At 42.6% G+C, this 23,557-nt stretch overlaps 1 protein-coding gene across 1 annotated transcript in view; it reads right to left on the bottom strand.

Moving 5' to 3' along the window:
• SUSD3 (sushi domain containing 3) overlaps positions 1-23,557 on the bottom strand; it is a 63,259-nt gene that overhangs the window by 25,405 nt on the left and 14,297 nt on the right. The window contains exons 2-4 of the mRNA XM_073351573.1: positions 16,381-16,569; positions 14,719-14,866; positions 10,977-11,141 (exon numbers count right to left, since the gene is read on the bottom strand). Of these exons, the coding sequence (XP_073207674.1) occupies positions 10,977-11,141; positions 14,719-14,866; positions 16,381-16,569 (502 nt within the window). The remainder of the gene's footprint in view (positions 1-10,976; positions 11,142-14,718; positions 14,867-16,380; positions 16,570-23,557) is intronic.

Genomic DNA, 23,557 nt, shown 5'->3' with positions numbered 1-23,557 from the left:
AGGTGGGGTGAGGGAACCATTGCTGTGGCCCCTTGTAGCATGTAGTAGTTTAGAAAGTTTAGTGTCTTTTTTCTTTTGTAGAGAAGCAAAGTGTGCGTTGTAAATGGCTTGTCTAGTTTTAGTAAAATCCAGCCACGAGGAAGTTTGTGTGAAAGGTTGGTTCTTTATGAGAGTATCCATTTTTGAGAGCTCATTCTTAATCTTTCCCTGTTTGCTGTAGAGGATCTTGATCAGGTGATTCCGCAGTTTCTTTGAGAGCGTGAGGCACAAGCTGTCAGCATAGTCTGTGTGGTATGTAGATTGTAATGGATTTTTGACCTTCAGTCCTTTTGGTACGATGTCCATCTGTTTGCATTTGGAAAGGAAGATGATGTCTGTCTGTATCTGTACAAGTTTCTTCATGCAGTTGATAGATTTCCACTCCATACGGCTAAATGCAGTGCCTTGCATAATGACAGGTTTCAGAGGAACAGCCGTGTTAGTCTGTATTCGCAAAAAGAAAAGGAGTACTTGTGGCACCTTAGAGACTAACCAATTTATTTGAGCATGAGCTTTCGTGAGCTACAGCTCACTTCATCAGATGTTTACCGTGGAAACTGCAGCAGACTTTATATACACACAGAAATCATGAAACAATACCTCCTCCCACCCCACTGTCCTGCTGGTAATAGCTTATCTAAAGTGATCAACAGGTGGGCCATTTCCAGCACAAATCCAGGTTTTCTCACCCTCCACCCCCCCACACAAATTCACTCTCCTGCTGGTGCGAGCCCATCCAAAGTGACAACTCTTTACATAATCAAGTCGGGCTATTTCCTGCATAGATCAAGGTTTTCTCACATCCCCCCCACCCCCATACACACACAAACTCACTCTCCTGCTGGTAATAGCTCATCTAAACTGACCATTCTCCAGGTTTAAATCCAAGTTAAACCAGAACATCTGGGGGGGGGGGGGGTAGGAAAAAACAAGAGGAAACAGGCTACCTTGCATAATGACTTAGCCACTCCCAGTCTCTATTTAAGCCTAAATTAATAGTATCCAATTTGCAAATGAATTCCAATTCAGCAGTTTCTCGCTGGAGTCTGGATTTGAAGTTTTTTTGTTTTAAGATAGCGACCTTCATGTCTGTGATTGCGTGACCAGAGAGATTGAAGTGTTCTCCGACTGGTTTATGAATGTTATAATTCTTGACATCTGATTTGTGTGGGGGGGTGGAGGGTGAGAAAACCTGGATTTGTGCTGGAAATGGCCCACCTGTTGATCACTTTAGATAAGCTATTACCAGCAGGACAGTGGGGTGGGAGGAGGTATTGTTTCATGATTTCTGTGTGTATATAAAGTCTGCTGCAGTTTCCACGGTAAACATCTGATGAAGTGAGCTGTAGCTCACGAAAGCTCATGCTCAAATAAATTGGTTAGTCTCTAAGGTGCCACAAGTACTCCTTTTCTTTTTGCGAATACAGACTAACACGGCTGTTCCTCTGAAACCTCTCTTTACAATGTGTATGATAATCAAGGTGGGCCATTTCCAGCACAAATCCAGGTTTTCTCACCCCACCCCCAAAACACACACACACAAACTCACTCTCCTGCTGGTAATAGCTTATCCAATGTGACCACTCTCCCTACAATGTGCATGATAATCAAGGTGGGCCATTTCCAGCACAAATCCAGGTTTTCTCACCCCCCACCCCCACACACACACACAAACTCACTCTCCTGCTGGCAATAGCTCATCCAAACTGACCAGTCTCCTTACAATGTGTATGATAATCAAGGTGGGCCATTTCCAGCATAAATCCAAGTTTAACCAGAACGTCTGGGGGGAGGGGTAGGAAAAAACAAGGGGAAATAGGCTACCTTGCATAATGACTTAGCCACTCCCAGTCTCTATTTAAGCCTAAATTAATAGTATCCAATTTGCAAATGAATTCCAATTCAGCAGTTTCTCGCTAGAGTCTGGATTTGAAGTTTTTTTGTTGTAAGATAGCGACCTTCATGTCTGTAATTGCGTAACCAGAGAGATTGAAGTGTTCTCCGACTGGTTTATGAATGTTATAATTCTTGACATCTGATTTGTGTCCATTTATTCTTTTGCGTAGAGACTGTCCAGTTTGACCAATGTACATGGCAGGGGGCATTGCTGGCACATGATGGCATATATCACATTGGTGGATGTGCAGGTGAACGAGCCTCTGATAGTGTGGCTGATGTTATTAGGCCCTGTGATGGTGTCCCCTGAAGAGATATGTGGGCACAGTTGGCAACGGGCTTTGTTGCAAGGATAGTTTCCTGGGTTAGTGTTTTTGTTGTGTGGTGTGTGGTTGCTTGTGAGTATTTGCTTCAGGTTGGGGGGCTGTCTGTAGGCAAGGACTGGCCTGTCTCCCAAGATTTGTGAGAGTGTTGGGTCATCCTTCAGGATAGGTTGTAGATCCTTAATAATGCGTTGGAGGGGTTTTAGTTGGGAGCTGAAGGTGACGGCTAGTGGGCGTTCTGTTATTTTCTTTGTTAGGCCTGTCCTGTAGTAGGTGACTTCTGGGAACTCTTCTGGCTCTATCAATCTGTTTCTTCACTTCCGCAGGTGGGTACTGTAGTTGTAAGAATGCTTGATAGAGATCTTGTAGGTGTTTCTCTCTGTCTGAGGGGTTGGAGCAAATGCGGTTGTATCGCAGAGCTTGGCTGTAGACAATGGATCATGTGGTGTGGTCAGGGTGAAAGCTGGAGGCATGTAGGTAGGAATAGCGGTCAGTAGGTTTCCAGTATAGGGTGGTGTTTATGTGACCATTGTTTATTAGCATGGTAGTGTCCAGGAAGTGGATCTCTTGTGTGGACTGGACCAGGCTGAGGTTGATGGTGGGATGGAAATTGTTGAAATCATGGTGGAATTCCTCAAGGGCTTCATTTCCATGGGTCCAGATGATGAAGATGTCATCAATATAGCGCAAGTAGAGTAGGGGCGCTAGGGGACAAGAGCTGAGGAAGCGTTGTTCTAAATCAGCCATAAAAATGTTGGCATACTGTGGGGCCATGAGGGTACCCATAGCAGTGCCGCTGATCTGAAGGTATACATTGTCCCCAAATGTAAAATAGTTATGGGTAAGGACAAAGTCACAAAGTTCAGCCACCAGGTTAGCCGTGACATTATCGGGGATAGTGTTCTTGACGGCTTGTAGTCCATCTTTGTGTGGAATGTTGGTGTAGAGGGCTTCTACATCCATAGTGGCCAAGATGGTGTTATCAGGAAGATCACCGATGGATTGTAGTTTCCTCAGGAATAGCGATTGAAGAATAACACCACGAGTGGAGACTAACTCTGGAACAGCTAATCTGGTCAATTTCCCTGTGCAGATAAGCCCTAACTACCTCTGCTTCTGCCTTTGCATCACAGGTGCACACACCTTTTGCTGTTTGTATGGGCATCTCTCCTCTCCTTGGACGGATGACCTTGTACTCCTCGCTATAGGTGCTGTTGAGGTTCACTGACATTGTTTGGGCTGTGTGCATGGCACAGGGCCACACTCCTTCCCCCATGTCTTCATCCAAGGTGAAGTATCCCTTTTCACTGTGCTCCCTGTTATACACCATTAACACACTCTCTCCTTCCTACATCCCTTATCATCAAATCCTGAGAAAACAAACTTTTTAGTCCCTTCTTATGTGGCACATCCTCCCTGTAAGTGGCTGTAAATTATTCAGGCACTAGTCAGTCATTGGAATATTACAAGAAACTGGTCATGTTGCCAACATATGGAGCTTAGTGGCATGTGGCTTTATCAAAATAAGTATTAGTAACCACCACACTGTTGCTTTCTTCCAAATAGCAGCTGGATGGCACAGATGGCAATTGCTAACATGCACCTCACATTGAATCACATGCTGATCTCACCTACGTATGTGCATCTCTCCCATCGCTTCCGTGTGACTTGCTCACGTGTATCCAAGGTCAGAAAGTGGCTCCTTCCATGTACAGTGGTCACCATTAAAGTCAGCAGCTGCCAACCCACACTACACAGTTGTCACACTGATTTCCTATTCCAAGCATAGGCAAAAACTGTGGGATCACTCTGACAAAAGCTTGATACTGACTTGCTCAAAGTTATGTCAAAAACGATAAAAAAAAAGGTCTATTCTATCAAATATCAACGGGGGGGGTTACTTTTTTTTCTTAAACTATTTTTGCTCCTAGATCTAAATATAGAACACACAATCTTTCAAAGAAATTTCAACAAAGACAGAAAACACTGTGTATACTGCATGTGCACACAGAGGTGCGTACTTTTGTGTGTGTGCCTCACTGTGTGACAAATTCCCACGGCAGCTTGCAACACTGCAGTTCTGTCGTGTAGACAGGGCTTCGGCATGCTGTTACCGATCTTTGTTGGCATGTACAAACATCTGCCTCAGATTTTTCATGCTGTTAGCCTGACTGGGATGAGAGAGCCACAAATCACACCTGGAGTTGCAGCTAGCAAGAGATGTTAAGAGTAACAAGAAGGATTGCTTCAGGTATGTTAGCAACAAGAAGAAAGTCAAGGGAAGTGTGGGCCCCTTACTGAATGAGAGAGGCAACCTAGTGACAGAGGATGTGGAAAAAGCTAATGTACTCAATGCTTTTTTTGCGACTGTCTTCACGAACAAGGTCAGCTCCCAGACTACTGCACTGGGCAGCACAACATGGGGAGGAGGTGACCAGCCCTCTGTGGAGACAGAAGTGGTTCGGGACTATTTAGAAAAGCTGGACGAGCACAAGTCCATGGGGCCAGATGCGCTGCATCCGAGAGTGCTAAAGGAGTTGGCAGATGTGATTGCAGAGCCATTGGCCATTATCTTTGAAAACTCATGGCGATCGGGGGAAGTCCCGGACGACTGGAAAAAGGCTAATGTAGTGCCCATCTTTAAACAAGGGAAGGAGGAGGATCCTGGGAACTACAGGCCAGTCAGCCTCACCTCAGTCCCTGGAAAAATCATGGAGCAGGTCCTCAAGGAATCAATTCTGAAGCGCTTAGAGGAGAGGAAAGTGATCAGGAACAGTCAGCATGGATTCACCAAGGGCAAGTCGTGCCTGACTAATCTAATTGCCTTCTATGATGAGATAACTGGCTCTGTGGATGAGGGGAAAGTGGTGGACGTGTTGTTCCTTGACTTTAGCAAAGCTTTTGACACAGTCTCCCACAGTATTCTTGCCAGCAAGTTAAAGAAGTATGGGCTGTATGAACGGACTATAAGGTGGATAGAAAGTTGGCTAGATTGTCGGGCTCAACGGGTAGTGATCAATGGCTCCATGTCTAGTTGGCAGCCAGTATCAAATGGAGTGCCCCAAGGGTCGGTCCTCGGGCTGGTTTTGTTCAATATCTTCCTAAATGATCTGGAGGATGGTGTGGATTGCTCCCTCAGCAAGTTTGCAGATGACACTGAACTGGGAGGAGAGGTAGATACACTGGAGGGTAGAGATAGGATACAGAGGGACCTAGACAAATTGGAGGACGGGGCCAAAATAAATCTGATGACGTTCAACAAGGACAAGTGCAGAGTCCTGCACTTAGGACGGAAGAATCCCATGCACCGCTACAGACTAGGGATCGAATGGCTAGGCAGCAGTTCTGCGGAAAAGGACCTAGGGGTGACAGTGGACGAGAAGCTGGATATGAGTCAACAGCGTGCCCTTGTTGCCAAGAAGGCCAATGGCATTTTGGGATGTATACGTAGGGGCATTGCCAGCAGATTGAGGGACGTGATCGTTCCCCTCTACTGGGCATTGGTGAGGCCTCATCTGGAGTACTGTGTCCAGTTTTGGGCCCCACACTACAAGGAGGATGTGGAAAAATTGGAAAGAGTCCAGTGGAGGGCAACAAAAATGATTAGGGGACTGGAACACCTGATTTATGAGGAGAGGCTGAGGGAACTGGGATTGTTTAGTCTGCGGAAGAGAAGAATGAGGGGGGATTTGATAGCTGCTTTCAACTACCTGAAAGGGGGTTCCAAAGAGGATGGATCTAGACTGTTCTCAGTGGTAGCTGATGACAGAACAAGGAGTAACGGTCTCAAGTTGAAGTGGGGGAGGTTTAGGTTGGATATTAGGAAAACTTTTTCACTAGGAAGGTGGTGAAACACTGGAATGCGTTACCTAGGGAGGTGGTGGAATCTCCTTCCTTAGATATTTTTAAGGTTAGGCTTGACAAAGCCCTGCCTGGGATGATTTAGTTGGGGATTGGTCCTGCTTTGAGCAGGGGTTGGACTAGATGACCTCCTGAGGTCCCTTCCAACCCTGATATTCTATGATTCTATGATTCTAAGAATGCTTTTAATAGTCAGAAATAGGCTAAAGATATACTCAAGAGGTGTGGGAAGTGTCTTAAAGAAGGTGCTTTCTACCTCCCAGATACTTTAGCTGTTTGCAGTGTTCTTGGAGCCACGTTGGTCCCACTGTTTAGAGAGATAAGGTGGGTGAGGTAACATGTTTTATTAGGCCAATGTGTGTTGGTGAGAGAGACACCAACAGAAGTTGGTCCAATAAAACATATTACCTCACCCTTGTCTCTCAAAGGCTATGTCTGTACTAGAATAAAAGACCCATGGCACAGCTGTGGCTGGCCCAACTCATCTGACTCAGGTTGCAGGGCTAAAAATAGCCATGTAGATGTTTGGGCTCAGTCTGAAGCCGAGATTCTGGGACGCTCACTTGAGTCCAAACATCGAAACAGCAATTTTGCAGCCCAAGCCCCGCAAGCCCCTCAGCTGACCTGGGCCAGCCAGTGGTGTTTAACTGCTATATAGATATACCCTATGATACATATCATGCAAAGGAGCAACTACTGTGATAGGAATTCTTTTCTCCAAAGAAAGTCAATTCTATCATAAAACTTGTATAAATCTCCAAGGCTCCAATACTCTTCCCTCAGATAAGCATATGCCTCATCTCTCAGATTCTCTGGGAGGGAACCACTTCCTTTTGTTATCTCACATAAAAAACCAACACACAAACATTCTCCAGCAGGGGGAAAAATTCATGCAACTTGTGATCCATTGAGGGTCTATGTGTTGTGTGGCTTGGTCATGAACAAGAGCAGGGAAACCCCAAACAATGAGCCATGTTTTTTAAGCATAATTCCTCACTGGAAACAATGGGAAATTCTGATTTACAATCAAAGGCCAGATGTTGCCAATAAGAGGACGTTTTCTCAGGGAATAAAGTCAATTACTCCAATGATCTCAAAAAGGTAAACGTGACTTTGTTTGCATTTGCTTTCACTTTGTCCCTGAGCTTCGCAATTTCCTGCACTTAGGCTTGAATGCCCATGGCGACTGATGCACTGGCAGGAAATAGCCCAAAATGAAAGTTGCCCAAGTGTGTATTTGCATTATATACAGAAAGGAAACAATGGGGAAAGCTATTATCTCATTTGGGGTCTTTAATGTTCACCCATCCTATAATACATCAGACAGCTTCCGTTTGCACTTACCTATCCATCCTTTGATACTGCCTGGCTGTTAACAGTAAGCTGTGGTTAGGATGATGAATAAGATGTGACTCTGTCTAATTCATTATACAACAAATAAACCTTCAAAGTGACACATAAAGCTGGCATATCATTTGTCATATTCAAGGTTCATTTGCCACATAATTCATTAGACAATTCCCACATCTCATCCAATGCACACAGATCCATTTACTAGCATTAAACTGTAGAAATCTATAGCTTTAATAACGTTTTATGGAACGGAGAATATAAATGTACCACTGTAAGTACTTATACAAAAGTTGGTTTGGTTTGCATTGTTAAAAGGTCATGCTCATCCCTACAGTAACTCCAGGATAGAGTCTTAGGCAATGTTCATAACTGCCCAAACTCAGACAAATGCTTTCCTGTTCCATTTAGAAGAAACAGCCTTTCTGAACCTGAGTGGTCATTTGAAACAACCAGGCTTTTAGCTCAAACCTGGAGATTTTGATACAACTGAAATCTAGTTGATTTTTTGTAATATCTGAATAACTAGTCCACATGTGCTGGATGCACGTTGTCTCTGCATCAGTGAAATACAGTGGAAACTTGATTATCTGAATCCTGATTAACCTGCACTCTGTCATCCAAAGGTAGGATACATCTGCCAGTATTTGCTTTCAGCACATTAGGTTTACTAAAAAGAAAAGGAGTACTTGTGGCACCTTAGAGACTAACCAATTTATTTGAGCATAAGCTTTCGTGAGCTACAGCTCACTTCATCGGATGCATACTGTGGAAAGTGTAGAAGATCTTTTATACACACAAAGCATGAAAAAATACCTCCCCCCACCCCACTCTCCTGCTAGCAATAGCTTATCTAAAGTGATCACTCTCCTTACAGTGTGTATGATAATCAAGTTGGGCCATTTCCAGCACAAATCCAGGTTTTCTCACCACCACCACCACCCCCACACACAAACCCACTCTCCCACTGGTAATAGCTTATCTAAAGTGACCACTCTCCTTACAATGTGTATGATAAGATTATCATACACATTGTAAGGAGAGTGATCACTTTAGATAAGCTATTGCCAGCAGGAGAGTGGGGTGGGGGGAGGTATTTTTTCATGCTTTGTGTGTATAAAAGATCTTCTACACTTTCCACAGTGTGCATCCGATGAAGTGAGCTGTAGCTCACGAAAGCTTATGCTCAAATAAATTGGTTAGTCTCTAAGGTGCCACAAGTACTCCCTTTCTTTTTGCGAATACAGACTAACACGGCTGTTACTGTGAAACCTGTCATTAAGTTTACTATGTGGAAAGGTTGCAGAGTTCATAAGCCTTCCCAGCCCTTTGTTTTCTTCTGCAAAGTTTATAAACTCTCCACTTTCTTAATGAACTAACAAACTCATTTTCAGACCTTATAAAAGCTGTTTTTCTGAACCTTTGCATGTCCAGTTGACTTGTATATTCCCTGTTACATTCAGTTAAGGAAGGAGGTGCAGTATTTTGTAAATAGAATAAAAGATTTTTCTCCATAGAGTGGCTTAGATAAGAATTTCTAAGGTGCTGGTAGCTCCAATGGAGAAATAACCTTTATATTTAGGAACTGCTGGATTTTACATTTTATTTTAAAACATTCTAAAAGCAGATTGTGTTTTTACCCTGCGTTAACACTCCAGCATACGTAGCTATTCAAAATGACAAATTAGTTCTTAATCCTTTTGAAGAGCTGGTTTAAGAGTATAGTCACCATTATAATTAGCTTTAGAAGTCTTTCTGAACCCCACCAGATCTAAAAATTGATTAAACAGCCATCAGACTTTTGTTTAAATGCACCACTTAAATATAAATTTCTAGCTGTGGAATGGAAGGTGTTTTATAAGCTGTATAAAATTGCTTTCTACAGGTAACCATTACAAATCATAGATATTGCTGTAAGCAAAGTCTGTAAAGTGAGCAGTGAATTAACAGTAAACAGGAACTGTAATGTACTGTATATTGCATATTAGTGCTAAGCGATAGCAAAAGGATAGTTCAGTGAAATGAGACAGAATTATGTGGCTGGCACTAGTGAAACTGAGATTAGACTCTGACACATGGTAATTATCATTTCCCTTCACGTGTCTCTGCTCTTTAGTTTATATCAGTAAAATCGGTGTAACACATCTGCACAAATTCAGAGGTGAGTTTAAGATGTAAATTACACCACCTCTCAGCCCTGTGTGGTCCACCTTGTGACAGTCTGTATCGTCCCTTAGACATATTGGGTGAAATCCTTGCCTCACTGAAGTCAATGGCAAAACTTCCATTGACTTCAGTGAGGCAAGGATTTCACCCAATATGTCTAAGGGACCATAAAGACTGTCAATGACTTCCATTGACTTCAATATGGCCAGGATTTCACACACAATTATTGATAGTGTTTGTACTGCAGTAGCACCCAGAGGATCAGGGCCCCACTGTGCTAAGCACATGTACAATAAAAACACATTCCTTACACCATTATTTAGGGACAGGTTGTGATGTGGCTGATGCACACTGGGTGGTACCTCACTCCCCAAATGGTTCTTTTGGCTTGTAGTGCTAATATAGTCTGGCTCCCAGATTAACACCCACTAAAAAACGTGTAGCTTTGACTCCTCCGCTGCCCTGCCAGAAACCATTTAATGCTGTCCAGAGACGCACTATCTTCCACACACATTGGCCGGGAACACCGACAGTCTGGGAGGGGAGCATGCCACGTACAGTGGTTGACTGAGTCTCCTCTGGCCCGAAGCCCAGGAAACCATAAGGCACACAGTTTGCCCTGGTTTAACTAAAGGTATGTTTTTAACCAATGTCATTGAACTAGTGCCAAGCCCTGTATGGACAGGCTTATACCAGTTTCCAGCTGGTTATATTGACTGAGCTCGTGCCTGGAAAGGTACTGACACAGGCTCAAGCCAGGTTTAAACCAATAAGTGCATCCACACAGGTCTCGGCACCAGTTTCACTAAATGGGCTTAAATACACACCTTTAATTAACTTGGTGCAATGTTGCGTGTAGATCAGGCCTAACCCAACGGCGTTGAGGACAGGACAGAGAATGGCTATAAGGGCTCAAGGTCATGCTGGTTTTCAAGCTGTCTCAAAATCTTGTCTTTGTGACATTATTAATTCCCACAGAAAACAACCAATAACATGAAACCTTTAGGTCTTGACCCTGCAACGTGTCAAGCGCCCTCAGCTCCCATTGATTATAATGCAAGCAAAGGGCATGCAGCACCCTCCCAGCATGCACAGCACCTCGGAGGCGTGCCCAGCGTCTTGTAGGATGGAGAACACACAGCTTGGGAAACAAACTGCAAACACCATGAACTCAGACCAGCTTGTCGTGTTTGTCTGCAGATTGGTGTTACCCGTAACCAGACAATACACTTACAACGTTTTTTTATTTCTGAGGCAACTTTTCACTAATCCTCCTTCTTCTCACATCTACTCAGGCAAACACATTCAGAAACACAGCGTATTGCATTTTAATCATCTCACCTGCAGAAGCCTTCATTGTCATATGCCAGGTTAGTCCCATCGTCAAATGCTGGTTTATTCCTGAAGTGTTTATTATTGTTGTTATTTCTGCCTTTAAAACCAAAATAAGCAGCTTGCATGTTTTCCAGTTCTTCACTTCTGAGCTGGTACCATAGCTGCATATCCCTGTAAACACAGCTTGGTTAAAATCTACAGCCAGGGCAGACATTGGTACAGTAGTTTAGCACCTATGATTCAGGAACAGATGACCTTAAAATCATCTCTCCTGAGGAAAGCTCTAACGCACAGGCTTAACTTTAAGCATGCACCTATAACCAGACTTAAGTATGTGCCTTCCTGAAGAGGGATGCTTTCTTCAACTGCAGCTCAAGATAGGATAAATCTTATTCTTGAAAATGTAACCCACTGTAATTGTACTTACTGTAAAAACACATCTGATTCTGGGCAATCCTTTATGGAACACTTAGGATTAGTTCAAAGAAACCTGTAGAAAGGTTGTTATTTTTATTCAAATCTATAGATTTTTAGAATAGTTTTCAGAGTCCTACTGATTTAATCCCTATTAAATTCCAGAGGACGTTCCCATGAGGAATGTAGTGCTTCCTGGGCCTGTTCAGTTTGGGTGTGACAGCAACCCATGCTTTCCCTCCTTGGTCCATGAGATACTTCCCTAAAGTTTAACTTCTAGTAAAAGCCACATAGGGTAGGATCCTGTGTCCCTTCACAGACAAATGCTCATTGACATCAAAGGGAGTTCAGCCTGTCTAAGAACAGCAGGATCTGGCCTTTTAAAAGTGTCACTGTTAAAAAATTGCTGGTACCTTATGGAAAAATGAAAACTGCTTTACTCTGAAAAATATCTGCAGTACCGTCAACTTCATTCAAACAATAAATTAGACCTCAAAAATAATTATTTTTAAACTGATATCATGAGATTAAAACAAACACATTTGGGGCTTGTTTTATTTACCCTCTGGTGTCTGACCCCTTAGGATACCACTCAGGTCACATTTTCAAGCTTTTCTCCACAACCACGAGGGTTAGAAATGGACTTTTCTTGGTTTTAAAGGAAACCTACGATTCTTACAACATCACATGACTCCAGAAGCTGGGGCTTTAAGGAAAAAGCCACATATCACAAGACTTGTGATTGAATTGTGAGAGTTGGCAACTGGCAACTCTGATTTTGTTTTGCTCAGCCCTTCTTTTTTCAGGATTCAATCCTGCTCCAACTGAAGAAAACGGGAGTGCTGCCCATTGACTTCAGTGGGAATAGGAGTGTGAGGAGCTAAGTTATCACTAAGGATGCTAGGATTTTCTGGGATCTTTGGCCTTTATTTCCTCTCCCCCAACCAGCCCCGAACCTCACTGTGCTAACTTGTATTCCCTCCGGGCATCCTAGCAGCCACTCTCTCCAGGACGTGTCATTGCCACTTCAAGCTCAGAGAGAGGGAGGTTTCTGTCATGTGCCACCACCTGCTGTCCCCCCTGTGGGGCTAAGCCCCGCAATTTGCCCAATGTTCCCAGCTCCTTCCAGCCACTGGAGCAGAGGATGAGCTCAGGGCCTGAACTGAGAGCCCCCTTATGACAGCACAACAGAATGTCATTGGACCAGCCTGAATTCAGTTTACACACATATTTGGTGATATGGATTAAAAACAGTCAAAGGCAGGAGAGTAGCTAAACGTCTGGCTGGGGGAAAGGGGTGGCTGCAGGGGGAGTAGGTAGGCAATGGATGGAGAGGTGGTGGCAACAAACAGAGGATCCAAAAAAGGCAATCATGTTATATTGTGATGATGTACAGTAGCTAGACTTGGTCGAAAATTTTCCAGTGAAACGTTTTTCCATCAGAAAATGCCTATTTGTTGCAAATGAAACATTCCATGGGAACATGTTGATTCTGACAAAAACGTGTTTGGAAAAAAATTGAAAACAAGCATTTTGATAACGGCAAACTTCTCAAAACAAAAAGTTTTGATGTTTCATTTCAAAAGGACTTTTGGCTGAGAACTTGATTTTATTTTATTATAGTATAAACTGATGATATAATAAAAAAATGTTAAAAAGTCAAAATAAAAACAATACCTTGACTGACTCCCCCCCCCCGCAAAATTATGTTTAGTGGGAAATTTCAAAAAATTCTTTGCTTTTGTTCTGATTTCAAACAAAACCAAATTTCAACACTGGCGAACTTCCCGCAGAATGGAAATTCCGGTTCCAGCACAGCTCTAGATGCAACTGTACATGGAGGAGCCTGGAGCCAGAGCTGGCCCCATCACCTTGCCCTTCGCTGGCCTCATCTGCCCCATATTGCTCCTTCTGGGTTTGAATCCAGCAAGGTGAGCAGCAGGAATGGCGGTGGAGACAGTGCAGAGCAGACACCACAATGGGACTTGGTGGACAGGAAGCTGGGCTCTGGGCAGGTGTGAAGGAGTCGGGAGGCCTCAGGCCTGAGTACCACTGAAGATGAATGCAGGTGTGGGAGTGGAATGTACGAGAGAGAGGAAAAGGGGATAGCACCATGATGTCAGCAGTGGCACAGATGCCAACATGCTCACTATCCTGGGCATAGTGGCAGAAGGTGAGATCTGTAATGAGCTAGAGCTGTATGCTCCCAAGAACAACAGGAAATCAGACAGTGCATAAGGCTCTATTTGATCATTCAGGCACTTTTCACACCCTGGCAAGTAGGAAAAGTGGATTCAAATCTCTGCCTGATTCAGAGGAGGAATTTGTGTGGTGAGTCCCTTAATCACCAGCCTATAGAGTCACTCTCTCTATCTGTGTAAATACTTGAATATTCTTCAGGCCAAAGAGGAACAGCTAGGGAAGACTGAGACTAGAATCGCCTAAGATCTTCAGCTGAGGAAAGGGAAATAGGAGTTCAAGTCCTTGCTCCAGAGTGAGGATCCAAAACTGGGTCTCCCGCATCCCAGGCGTGAGCCCCAACCACTTGGATAAAGGCTATAAAGACACAGACACACACACAGTTTGCCAGCCTGAAACAGATGTTTCTGATTTGTACACAAATTCCAAAGAGTTTCAGAACCAAGCCAAGTATTTTTTCGGTTTGCTGGCCAAGCTGGAAAAGTCAATTATTTGCCCAGCTTGAGCCATGAAGCAAACTCCTCTCTCTCACCAGCCCTCGTGGGTCACACCTGGGTCACCATTTTAGATCAACTTTCCAGATGGCGGGCATTTTGGTCGCTGACCCTCTGTGAGGTTAATTATCCCAGCAGAAAGAAAAGGAGTACTTGTGGCACCTTAGAGACTAACCAATTTATTTGAGCATGAGCTTTCGTGAGCTACAGCTCACTTCATCGGATGCATACCGTACATACCATACATACATACATATGGATGTATACCAGCAGACTGTACTAAGAAGTAAAGTTAGAGCAAAGGGACACAGATAGATAAAAGGAGAGGGAATAATACAGTCCATCCCATCAATGCAAGGACAGGAAGTATGGCCCAGTGGCTAGGACTTGGGTTCAACTCGTTCCTCCATCACAACTTCCTGTGTGACCCTGGGCAAGTCTCTGTGCTTCAGTTTCCCGCCTATAAAATAAGGATACTACTATTTTACAGGGGTGTTGTTAGGATGAATATGTTTAAAAAGATAAGGCGGCTCTCAAATACTATGGATATGGGGGCCATGTGAGTAAGATATGTGGCTCTTCCGTCTCTGATGGGTATCTTTGTCAGTTTCACAAGGCTTTCATTGTGGAATGAGACGTACCTTTCAGTTCTCCTCCTTTCATTTTTCTTAACGCACTTGATGAGACAACAGGTCAAAAAAGCCATAGACATCAGCAGGATGATGGCACAGCTCACAATGGAGGCAATCACTGCTACTTTAAATCCAAAAGCCTCATATTTCGATATGGCTGCAGCAAAGCAAATACAGAAACAGGTTTCCAAAATGAACACCTTATTAAATTTAGCGCTCTCATTTCCATTAAACTGTGCTGAAGTCTACCTGCTTCACACTCTTGCTAATAATAATGCAATGAAAACTTTCATGTTAGTATGCCCTAAGACATTCAGAGACATTTGGCTTCATTTCAAGCTAAGGATGTCTCAAAGGTGGACTATTAAAAAGTCTCTTATTTATAAGTTACTAATTAATTGTTCACAAGTAACTTTGCCAGCGCAATTAATCAAACACGATGCTGCCAGCATTGCAATAACAAAAAAGCACAACTTTGTCAGTATCTCAAATGCAAATGATGTACCGGAGGTTTTCTGAAATCAAATTTTAACAAGGACTAGAGCTGCAAAAACAAACACTGGAAAGGAAAGAAAAGATTTAAATTAGGCCCTTCTTAGGGGAACGATAGCTCTGTACAATGATATCTTAGGACTGAGAATGGGACAGATCATGGAAGCAGCAGTAAACATGCAGGGCTGGACATTGGGGATGTTGTAGGGGTGAGAAAGAAATATCCAAAGGAACGAAGAAGCAGGAGTAGTGTATAGCAAACTATGCCAGTCCAGTTTGAGCACTGATATCGTCTTCTTAAAGCTACTCCTACTTCTTACACTACCCTGACTGCAAGGTTAAGAATTGTTTCTGTTGAATTCCATAGATAGCTTTATACTTTCACAATCTTTAAAACTGAATGTTCTAATTTACTTACTATAATGGAAGCCTCCTAAATCAGATGTAAGTATGGCTCAATTGAAGTAGGAATTCCAGGTGCATGGCAACGTTATTCATCTATTAGGTTAACGTGAGACAAAGTCCCATGCTTCAAACTTGAGGTCTATTTTGAATTTCAAACACACTGAAGTTCACAGGCATTGAGATCCAGAGTTTTGCTTTGGGCCCATTTCTAGTTAAATTATTGTCGTGCGTGTAATAAATAAGGAACAGCACAGAGTGAAAGGCAGCTAATATTGTTGCCTTTCAAGCCCTATTTTTCAATATGATAGCTGCTCCATTCTACTACCCACAGGCAACAGAGTAATTTTACTTTACAAATATCTCCATGTTCTTTGCCGCATGATTCCTCCTGAAAACAATGGAATTAAATAATGCAATATACAGGTATTCTCATTGATCACATCTATACATTTTCCTGACAAACAGCAGCACATTTTGCAGCTATAGAGCCAAATTTATCCCTGGTGTAACTTTACTGAGGTCACTGATATTCGACCAGGCACAAATCTGGCTAAAAGTCTTTCCAGTATAGTTATTCATGATATCTGAATGTGCCCGGAGTGCTATTATAGCCAGTGACAATAGCAATGAATGAAATTCAACACGCCCTCTTCTTTCCACAGAGCTCTGGAATTAATCCCCGTTTCATGCCAAAGCTTCATAGGTTACCCAGGGCAAACAACTTGAGCGTAACCCAGAAGAGGTGTTGAGTAATTCTGGAAGAAGAATCCTTACGTTTGCATGAGGGAACTCCAGCAGTCCACTGTGTGCTGTCTCCCTTCCATAAGCAGGTTACGAGTCCCTGTCCCACAAGCAGGTGCTCAGCGGAGCACTGGAATGTTATCACCGTTCCGACGGCGGTGCCATCACCATGAATTATCTGTAGCGTGCCAAGCTGAGGGGGAAAGATTTGGCTACACTGCCCTGCAGATTTAAAAGAACAGAACAAAACAATGCAATGTTAGGGCCAAATCCCAGGTCCACGGAAGTTAAGGGGAGGTTTAATTTTTACTTGAAGAGGATCATGTTTTCACTCAGTATGAGGAAATGGTCAATAAGCAAACAAACTGAGAGACTTCTTTAAAGGTGAAACTCACCTCTCAGCCAAGCACCAACCAATAGGCTAAGCCTCACTTAAACCCTACATTGATAGCTGAAGTGGGATGGATGTAGGTGGTGCATAGACTGTGTTGACTTCCCACACATGGGTGAATTTCATCCTAAATCTTTTGTGAGGTTCTCTATTAAGGACGCTATATTCAAAAAACTATTTTATACTATATTATGCCTTTCTATCAAATTGCTTGCATTCAGATTTTCTTTTGAGGCCTTACTAGTGCCAATTTTGTTTTATTTGCGTGTCAAGAAAGATCTTAGTACCTCAGAGTTTTATGCTAGAATTGATTATCTCTGCTTTTTAAAAACATTTCTCTTTAACTCTGCCCTCTGTAATAACCTCTCCCTTCCCCCTCACTTTTCTCCTTGTACTAAAATCTTTAGTTCACAGTGTTCTCTCTGGAATAACTGAGTGGTAGGTGCTTTGGTGACCTATTTTGGCAGTTAGCTCTATATACTGATTGTTACTGCCATGAAATGCTTCATTTAGCATTTACTGTCCTACTCATTTTTAAATACAAATTAATTGCTCAGTCATTAAGAAAATATACAGCATTCTGATCCAGCTAAAAGACAACAAAATGGAGTGATTTTTCTAGTCTCGTATGTGTGGACTAACATAACCTGGATATCATCGTATGCATCCTTTCATTCATGTTTAGTAAACACCAGTATTTCTCTTTTTCAGCATTTTCACATCTGAGACTCTGATCCTTCCACTGATTCTCCCAAAAACTTCAGTGGGCATCCACACACACTCAGCAGCAGCTGCGCCACTGGTTGCAACACTGGGGTTTTAACTATTATCATAAAAATAATAAAGGAGGAGGGGAGTTGCTCTTGAACTGTTTATCAGAGAGCAGAGGTTTACAATTACTAAGAACTTTCTTCTTTTTATAACTATTTAGGAACTTTTAACAGGTTTACATGTTCATATCAAATCTGTTTTATTTTTATTTTTTAAAAACCCTCTTCCAGTCCCCATATATCTATATCTAGAGAAAGAGAGAGAGAGAGCGCACAAAACCCTGGTCTTATTAGACTTAATGAGAGTTTTGCCACTGAGTTCCAGGGGACCAGGATAGGGCCCTTCTTGGGACCTGATTCTTTTTTGGCTTACTTTGGAGCCTTTTCTTAAGGTCCAGCATTCAGCAACAGACTAAGATGTAATTAAATAGTAGATGCCAAATCCTGAATTCCATGGGAATGGCCCACACATGTGAAGAACTTGGCCCTGTGTTTAATTAATGTTGAGCTTCTGATATAAAAACAAAAGACAGGCTGTTCAAAGTTAGATATAACTACCTGCCCTCAATTTATGCCCTTTAAAAACAAACAAAACTAACAAAAGCCACAGTGACAATTACTGTTCCAATCTATTATTCAAATATGTAGTAAGGTCTTGATTTTAAAAACATGACACTTGAAACCTGTGCAGGGTTCTTTCTGTTTGCTACATTAGCTCTTTCAACCTTGTTGCAATAATTAGTATCAACAAGAGCAAAATATTTTCTAGAGAGATTTCCTCTGGATCCTCCCTCTCTTGCCCCAAATACCTGATCATTGGTGCCTGCCTGATGTGTGAATTATGCACCCTCTCTTTTTATTTAAAGCGACTACTGTGATTTTTTGAAAATGGGTTCAGAGTCTTCTCCTGAAAAGCAATTGTCACACCTGCAAAAATATAAATATCTGCTTCTGATAGTTTCAAGTTTCATGCTTTCATTTTTTAAAATGTCAGAACATAGAGTAGGTACTAGCCAATAAAGTGATCAGAGTTGACATCCGGTGACACTGATATCAGTGGAAAGTGCACAATGTAACTTTGAGCAAGATTTGGTACATAGTATCTCTCTTAAGCAGCATAAACTAGCCTTCATTAGAATCCCTCAGTACACTTGTCTATTGGCCTGAAAGCTCTAGCATCTTCATCCAATAACCATTGTCCAAAGAACAGATAATTTGCCATTTGATTCTTTCCTTCAAGATACATTTAAAATAATCTGTTGCCCTTCTTTGAATCATTAATACTCCTGCTTAATTTGTAATGAAAGGTGCCAGGGCTCAAGCAATTTTTTTACATGCATAACTACTGCAGCAAGCCTAGAGGTGCCAGGGCTATGAACTGCCAAGCCTAGAGGTGCCAGGGCTCAGCCCTGGCACAAATTAAGCACTGATTCCTGACCCGTGATATATGTAGAGTAATTAAATTTTCTGTGCTCCAATTACCTTTCTGGCATTCCTTCTTGAGTTGCGTATTTCAAACATTCCCTTCACTTGAGACTTTAAGACTGTCTAAGTCTTTCTCATCAGCTGATGTGCCACTAAGCCATGTGTATTTCTCTGGTGTGCCCCTGGGTCGTAGTAGCATTATGCCATCTCCTTAGGGAGTATTCCTGGACAGAGCGTACTTGTGAAAATGGCTTCTCTGGACAGTGGCCAGTAAAGAGCAAAGCTTAAAAGGTACAGTGGTTGAGTTTAAACAATATCCTAAAGTTCAGGTGCTGATCTGAAATGTAAACTATTCAAAAGCATCTGATGAAGTGGGTTTTAACCCACAGAAGCTTATGCCCAAATAAATGTGTTAGTCTCTAAGGTGCCACAAGGACGCCTTGTTGTTTTTATTCAGATCTCTGTGGTCTGAAAACTGAGATAGAAATCTTGTTAGATCGGCTCTTTGACAAAACACAGCTTTATTTTGCCCAGGCACCCTATCTTGTGGGATTTCAGAATGCTGAATTCAGGAAATGCAGAGGTTTTTGTTTTGTTGTTCTTTTGGGGGTTGTGGGGGGGGGGTTTCAGAGCATTATCAAAATGCACAGATGGGTCTGGGTTTATTCCAATTTGAATTTGGGGATAACTTTCAGGTCAGTTCTTACTGAGAGATGGGCCAAAATCAAAACCCTGGATCAGAACATCCGTGAACAGTGACGGAAGTCCAGGTCTAAAGCTGAGCTTTGTGGCTCAGACTCATCTCCAATTTCATCTGAACTATTCCACTCATCCTTATTTTCTCCTCCTCTCCTATATGTTTTTTTCTCTCCTATGTGGATCTAATACCTGCTGATATTAACATGTAATCTTTTTACAGCCATTTCTTGCTGTGACTTTCCTGCCATTTTAACCTTACTCTTCTGTTTCTAAAAAGATGATCATTGCTGTATGTTTCCTGCCCTTTTATTTAGGTAAGCAGATGTTCTATAGCTTTATCCTTTGTATACTCCTCAGGCATGTTCATCTGACTAGATGCATTATCATTAAGAAGTTAAGTTTTATGTGTAGAATATTTGCTACTAAAATGCCTCCTGAAGTAAAACAATTGCTGGATAAACATTTGTGATAGCAAAGTTTGCATCTGGACCTAAAATTTCTGGACATGCAAGTGTCCAGATCTAGGGTTCTGGTATGTGTTTATATCTAGAAAATATGAGCTAAAACAGAACAAACGTTGTTCATGCACCTTCTGGTCTTTGCATCTCCCAGACAACTGAGGCTCAGTCCTGTGAGGAATTTGAGACTAATTTGTGGTCTGTACCATTTGTAAGCAGGTCATTGTGAGTACTCAAAATTCATGATGTCTTGGTTAGTTTTGATTGGTCACAAGGTATTATTGCTACTCCCTTAGCTGGTGAGTGCAACTTTTAGAATCTGGTTACCATTACAAATATGAGTTCAAAATTCACTATTTACATTTTCAAATATTAGTTTACTACAAATATTTGCAGTGAAGCAAGCAGAGTGGACACGTTCTTTTTAAAAATTCAAATGGAGTTTTGTTTGTTTGATTTAGTAAGGGGGATTAACCAAACTGCTTGACAAATCTTGCATAACATCTGCCTACACTGTGTATGGTTTTAGCATATGGTATCAGCTCTCATCTTTCAAAAATAGTAGCAATAATCACTCAATTTTAGAAGCAGCCTCAAGCCACAAAATTTGGATCCAGGTTTGAATTTTGAATGCCCTAATGTTCACAACATTTGGAATTTTGTGTCAGCTCTTCGGAGAGTGAGAGGTCATTTACAAACATTCATTTCTCTGTTTGAAGTCATGTTTAGAGCATTCTCAGGGTGTTCAGATCCTGCATTTTGGTTTAGGTATGGGGCCATTAAACTTGTTCAACAGTACAAAAGAATGGCATTATCCACAATAAATAAACAGATCACTTCACATGATCAACAGATCAACATCCCAGAATGAAAGCTATTGAAATGTGGCATAATCTGTAAACTTTAATTTACTCAAAGCAGGTTTTTTTCAGAAGTAGACAAGCATATAATTTCCAGACACTGAAAAATAAATAATATGAAATGGTTAAAAACAAACAAACAAACAAAAAAACGAAGATAAAATAATACAAAAATTCCTCCCATGGCTTGGTAAGATTATCTGTATAGCAGTATCAATTTGTCAGAGATAGTTACCAAGCACACTTTGGATTTTTATTTTACTGATAAGAGAAAAAACTTGAAATGGCACTGTATTATACAGAAAAATAGAAGAAACAGCAGACAAAAAGCTAATCCTTTGAAAAGGCACAAGTTGATCATTGCTGACCAGTGATTCAGAAGTAGGAAGATCCTTGGCTTTCTCATTATCCCTATTAATCATGTAAACCTAGCTGTGCCATTTCTTATTGCTTGACTTTTCATGAAACTAAGACATAACGCAATAGCCAGATGCCAGTAAGAACTAGAACCCCGGCTCACTAAACCATTACGCCAGTAAATAGGCTGATACTATTCCTGCAGGCAAACGTTTCAACAAAATGCATTCTGAAAATTTATATCCTGAAGTCACAAACACCTACTGACCCTCCATGAGGCCCTCAGAGAAGAAGAGAGTGGCAATATCCCACATATAGGCAGCACTCATGACAGTATTTTCCCTTTACCTCATGATAGCAGCCAAAGACCCCCCATGAGGGTTGGGGTCCCATTGCACTTGGCACTGCACCCATACATGGGAACTCGGTCCCTGCTCTCAAGAGCTTACATTCTAACTCAGGCACTTACACAGCTTTTCAGGAAATCAGTGTTAAACATGACACCTACAAAGCTATAAAATTAACAGGAAAGTTTGGCCATTCAGGACTTGCACCAGTGGAGAGCACTTTAAGAGCTTCTGAGCTGTGCTATAGCCATCTAGAAGCATGTTGCCTGTCAAATCTTGTTATTGCTTAATTATATAATAATGACTTGCTCCAACAGTTTCTAATAAAAGCACGTCAGCAATCTCGACAGCTGAATGGCCCGGCATTTCTTGCCTATGATATGGTTTTGTACGTGTCATGTTTAAAACTAAGTACCTGAAAAGCAATAAAGAAAAGTAGCAGCGCATTCAATAGAGTGGGCAAGGGTTGATAATGGCTCAAAGCCAACAATACTACACAAATATTTGTGAAATCATTTCCTTAGCTTGAGCTCTACATTCGATGACATGAACACATTCTGATTTTAAGCAAATGCTTGAATATGCACAGGTTTACATGACAGAGAAGCAGAGTAGTCCAGGGAATGGGGCACTGAAAGGATAGGACAACTGGGTTCCATGCCTGGCCTTGCCACTGACCAGCTGTGTGACCTTAGGCAAGTCACTTCATCTCTCAGTGACTCCATTTCTACCACCCTTTGTCTTGTCTATATTAGCCCTGATCCTGCAACATGTAAGCTGCAGATTCTATAGGCCAGGCTCCCTTGTCAGACTACATCTCCCATGGTGCACCATGGCCAGGCCTCTCCTCACTAGGAGGGGAGACTGCGGTGCATCATGAGAAATGTGGTGAAACCAAGGAGCCCAGCCTGTAGAGGAGAATAGGAGCATGACGCATCTGAACTACAACTCCCATTAGGCACCATGGCAATATTTCCAAACCAAAATATTTCAGTTTCTGGACTAAATATTTTAGTTTTCAATTTTTCTCTGAAAAGCTGCCATTGTTGCCAGGAAAAAAAATCCATTTTCCAACCAGCTGTAATTGTTAGGCCAGTGTTGAGCACTCCTGAAAATCCCACCTTTAAAATTTGTTCTATCACTGACATTCTTTGACAGGGTTAACTGGCACAGTGAATAGGTGGGAAGCTGTAGTCCTGATATATCTTGATTTTAGTAAGGCTTTTGACACCATCTCACGTGATATTTTCAGAAACATATTAGGAAACTTAGGTCTAGATCAGGGGTAGGCAAACTTTTTGGCCTGAGGGCCCCATCTGGGTATGGAAATTGTATGGCAGGCCATGAATGCTCATGAAATTGGGGGTTGGGGTGTGGGCTCTGGGCTGGGGCTAGAGATGAGGATTTGGGGCTGCAGGGGGGTGCCCCAGGCTGGGACCGAGGAATTTGGAGGGCGGGAGAGGGATCAGGGCTGGGGCAGGGAGCTGGGGCCTAGGAGAAGGTCAGGGGTGCAGGCTCCAGGCAGCGCTTCCCTCAGGCAGCTCTTGGAAGTAGCAGCATGTCCTCCCTCCAGCTTCTATGCAGAGGCATGGCCAGGCAGCTCTGTGTGTTGCCCCATCTGCAGGCGCTGCCCCTGCAGCTCCCATTGGCCAAGGTTCCCGGCCAATGGGAGCTGTGAGGGCTGTGCTTGGGGCAGGGGGGGCAGCGTGTGGAGCCCCCTGACTGCCCCTATGCTTAGGAGCCAGAGGAGGGACATGCCGCTGCTTCTGGGAGCGTGCAGAGCCACAGAACTCATGGAGCAGGGCCAACCCCAATCCTGCTCCCCAGCCAGAGCCTGAGGGCTGCATTAAAATGTCTGAAGGGCTGGATGTGGCCCCTAGGCCATAGTTTGCCCACCCCTGGT

The sequence above is a fragment of the Lepidochelys kempii genome, chromosome 7 (genome assembly GCF_965140265.1).
Source record: "Lepidochelys kempii isolate rLepKem1 chromosome 7, rLepKem1.hap2, whole genome shotgun sequence".
NCBI classification, from domain to species: Eukaryota; Metazoa; Chordata; order Testudines; family Cheloniidae; genus Lepidochelys; species Lepidochelys kempii.
Note: the sequence above shows the minus strand (reverse complement) of the source record. Positions and strands in the feature narration are given on the sequence as shown.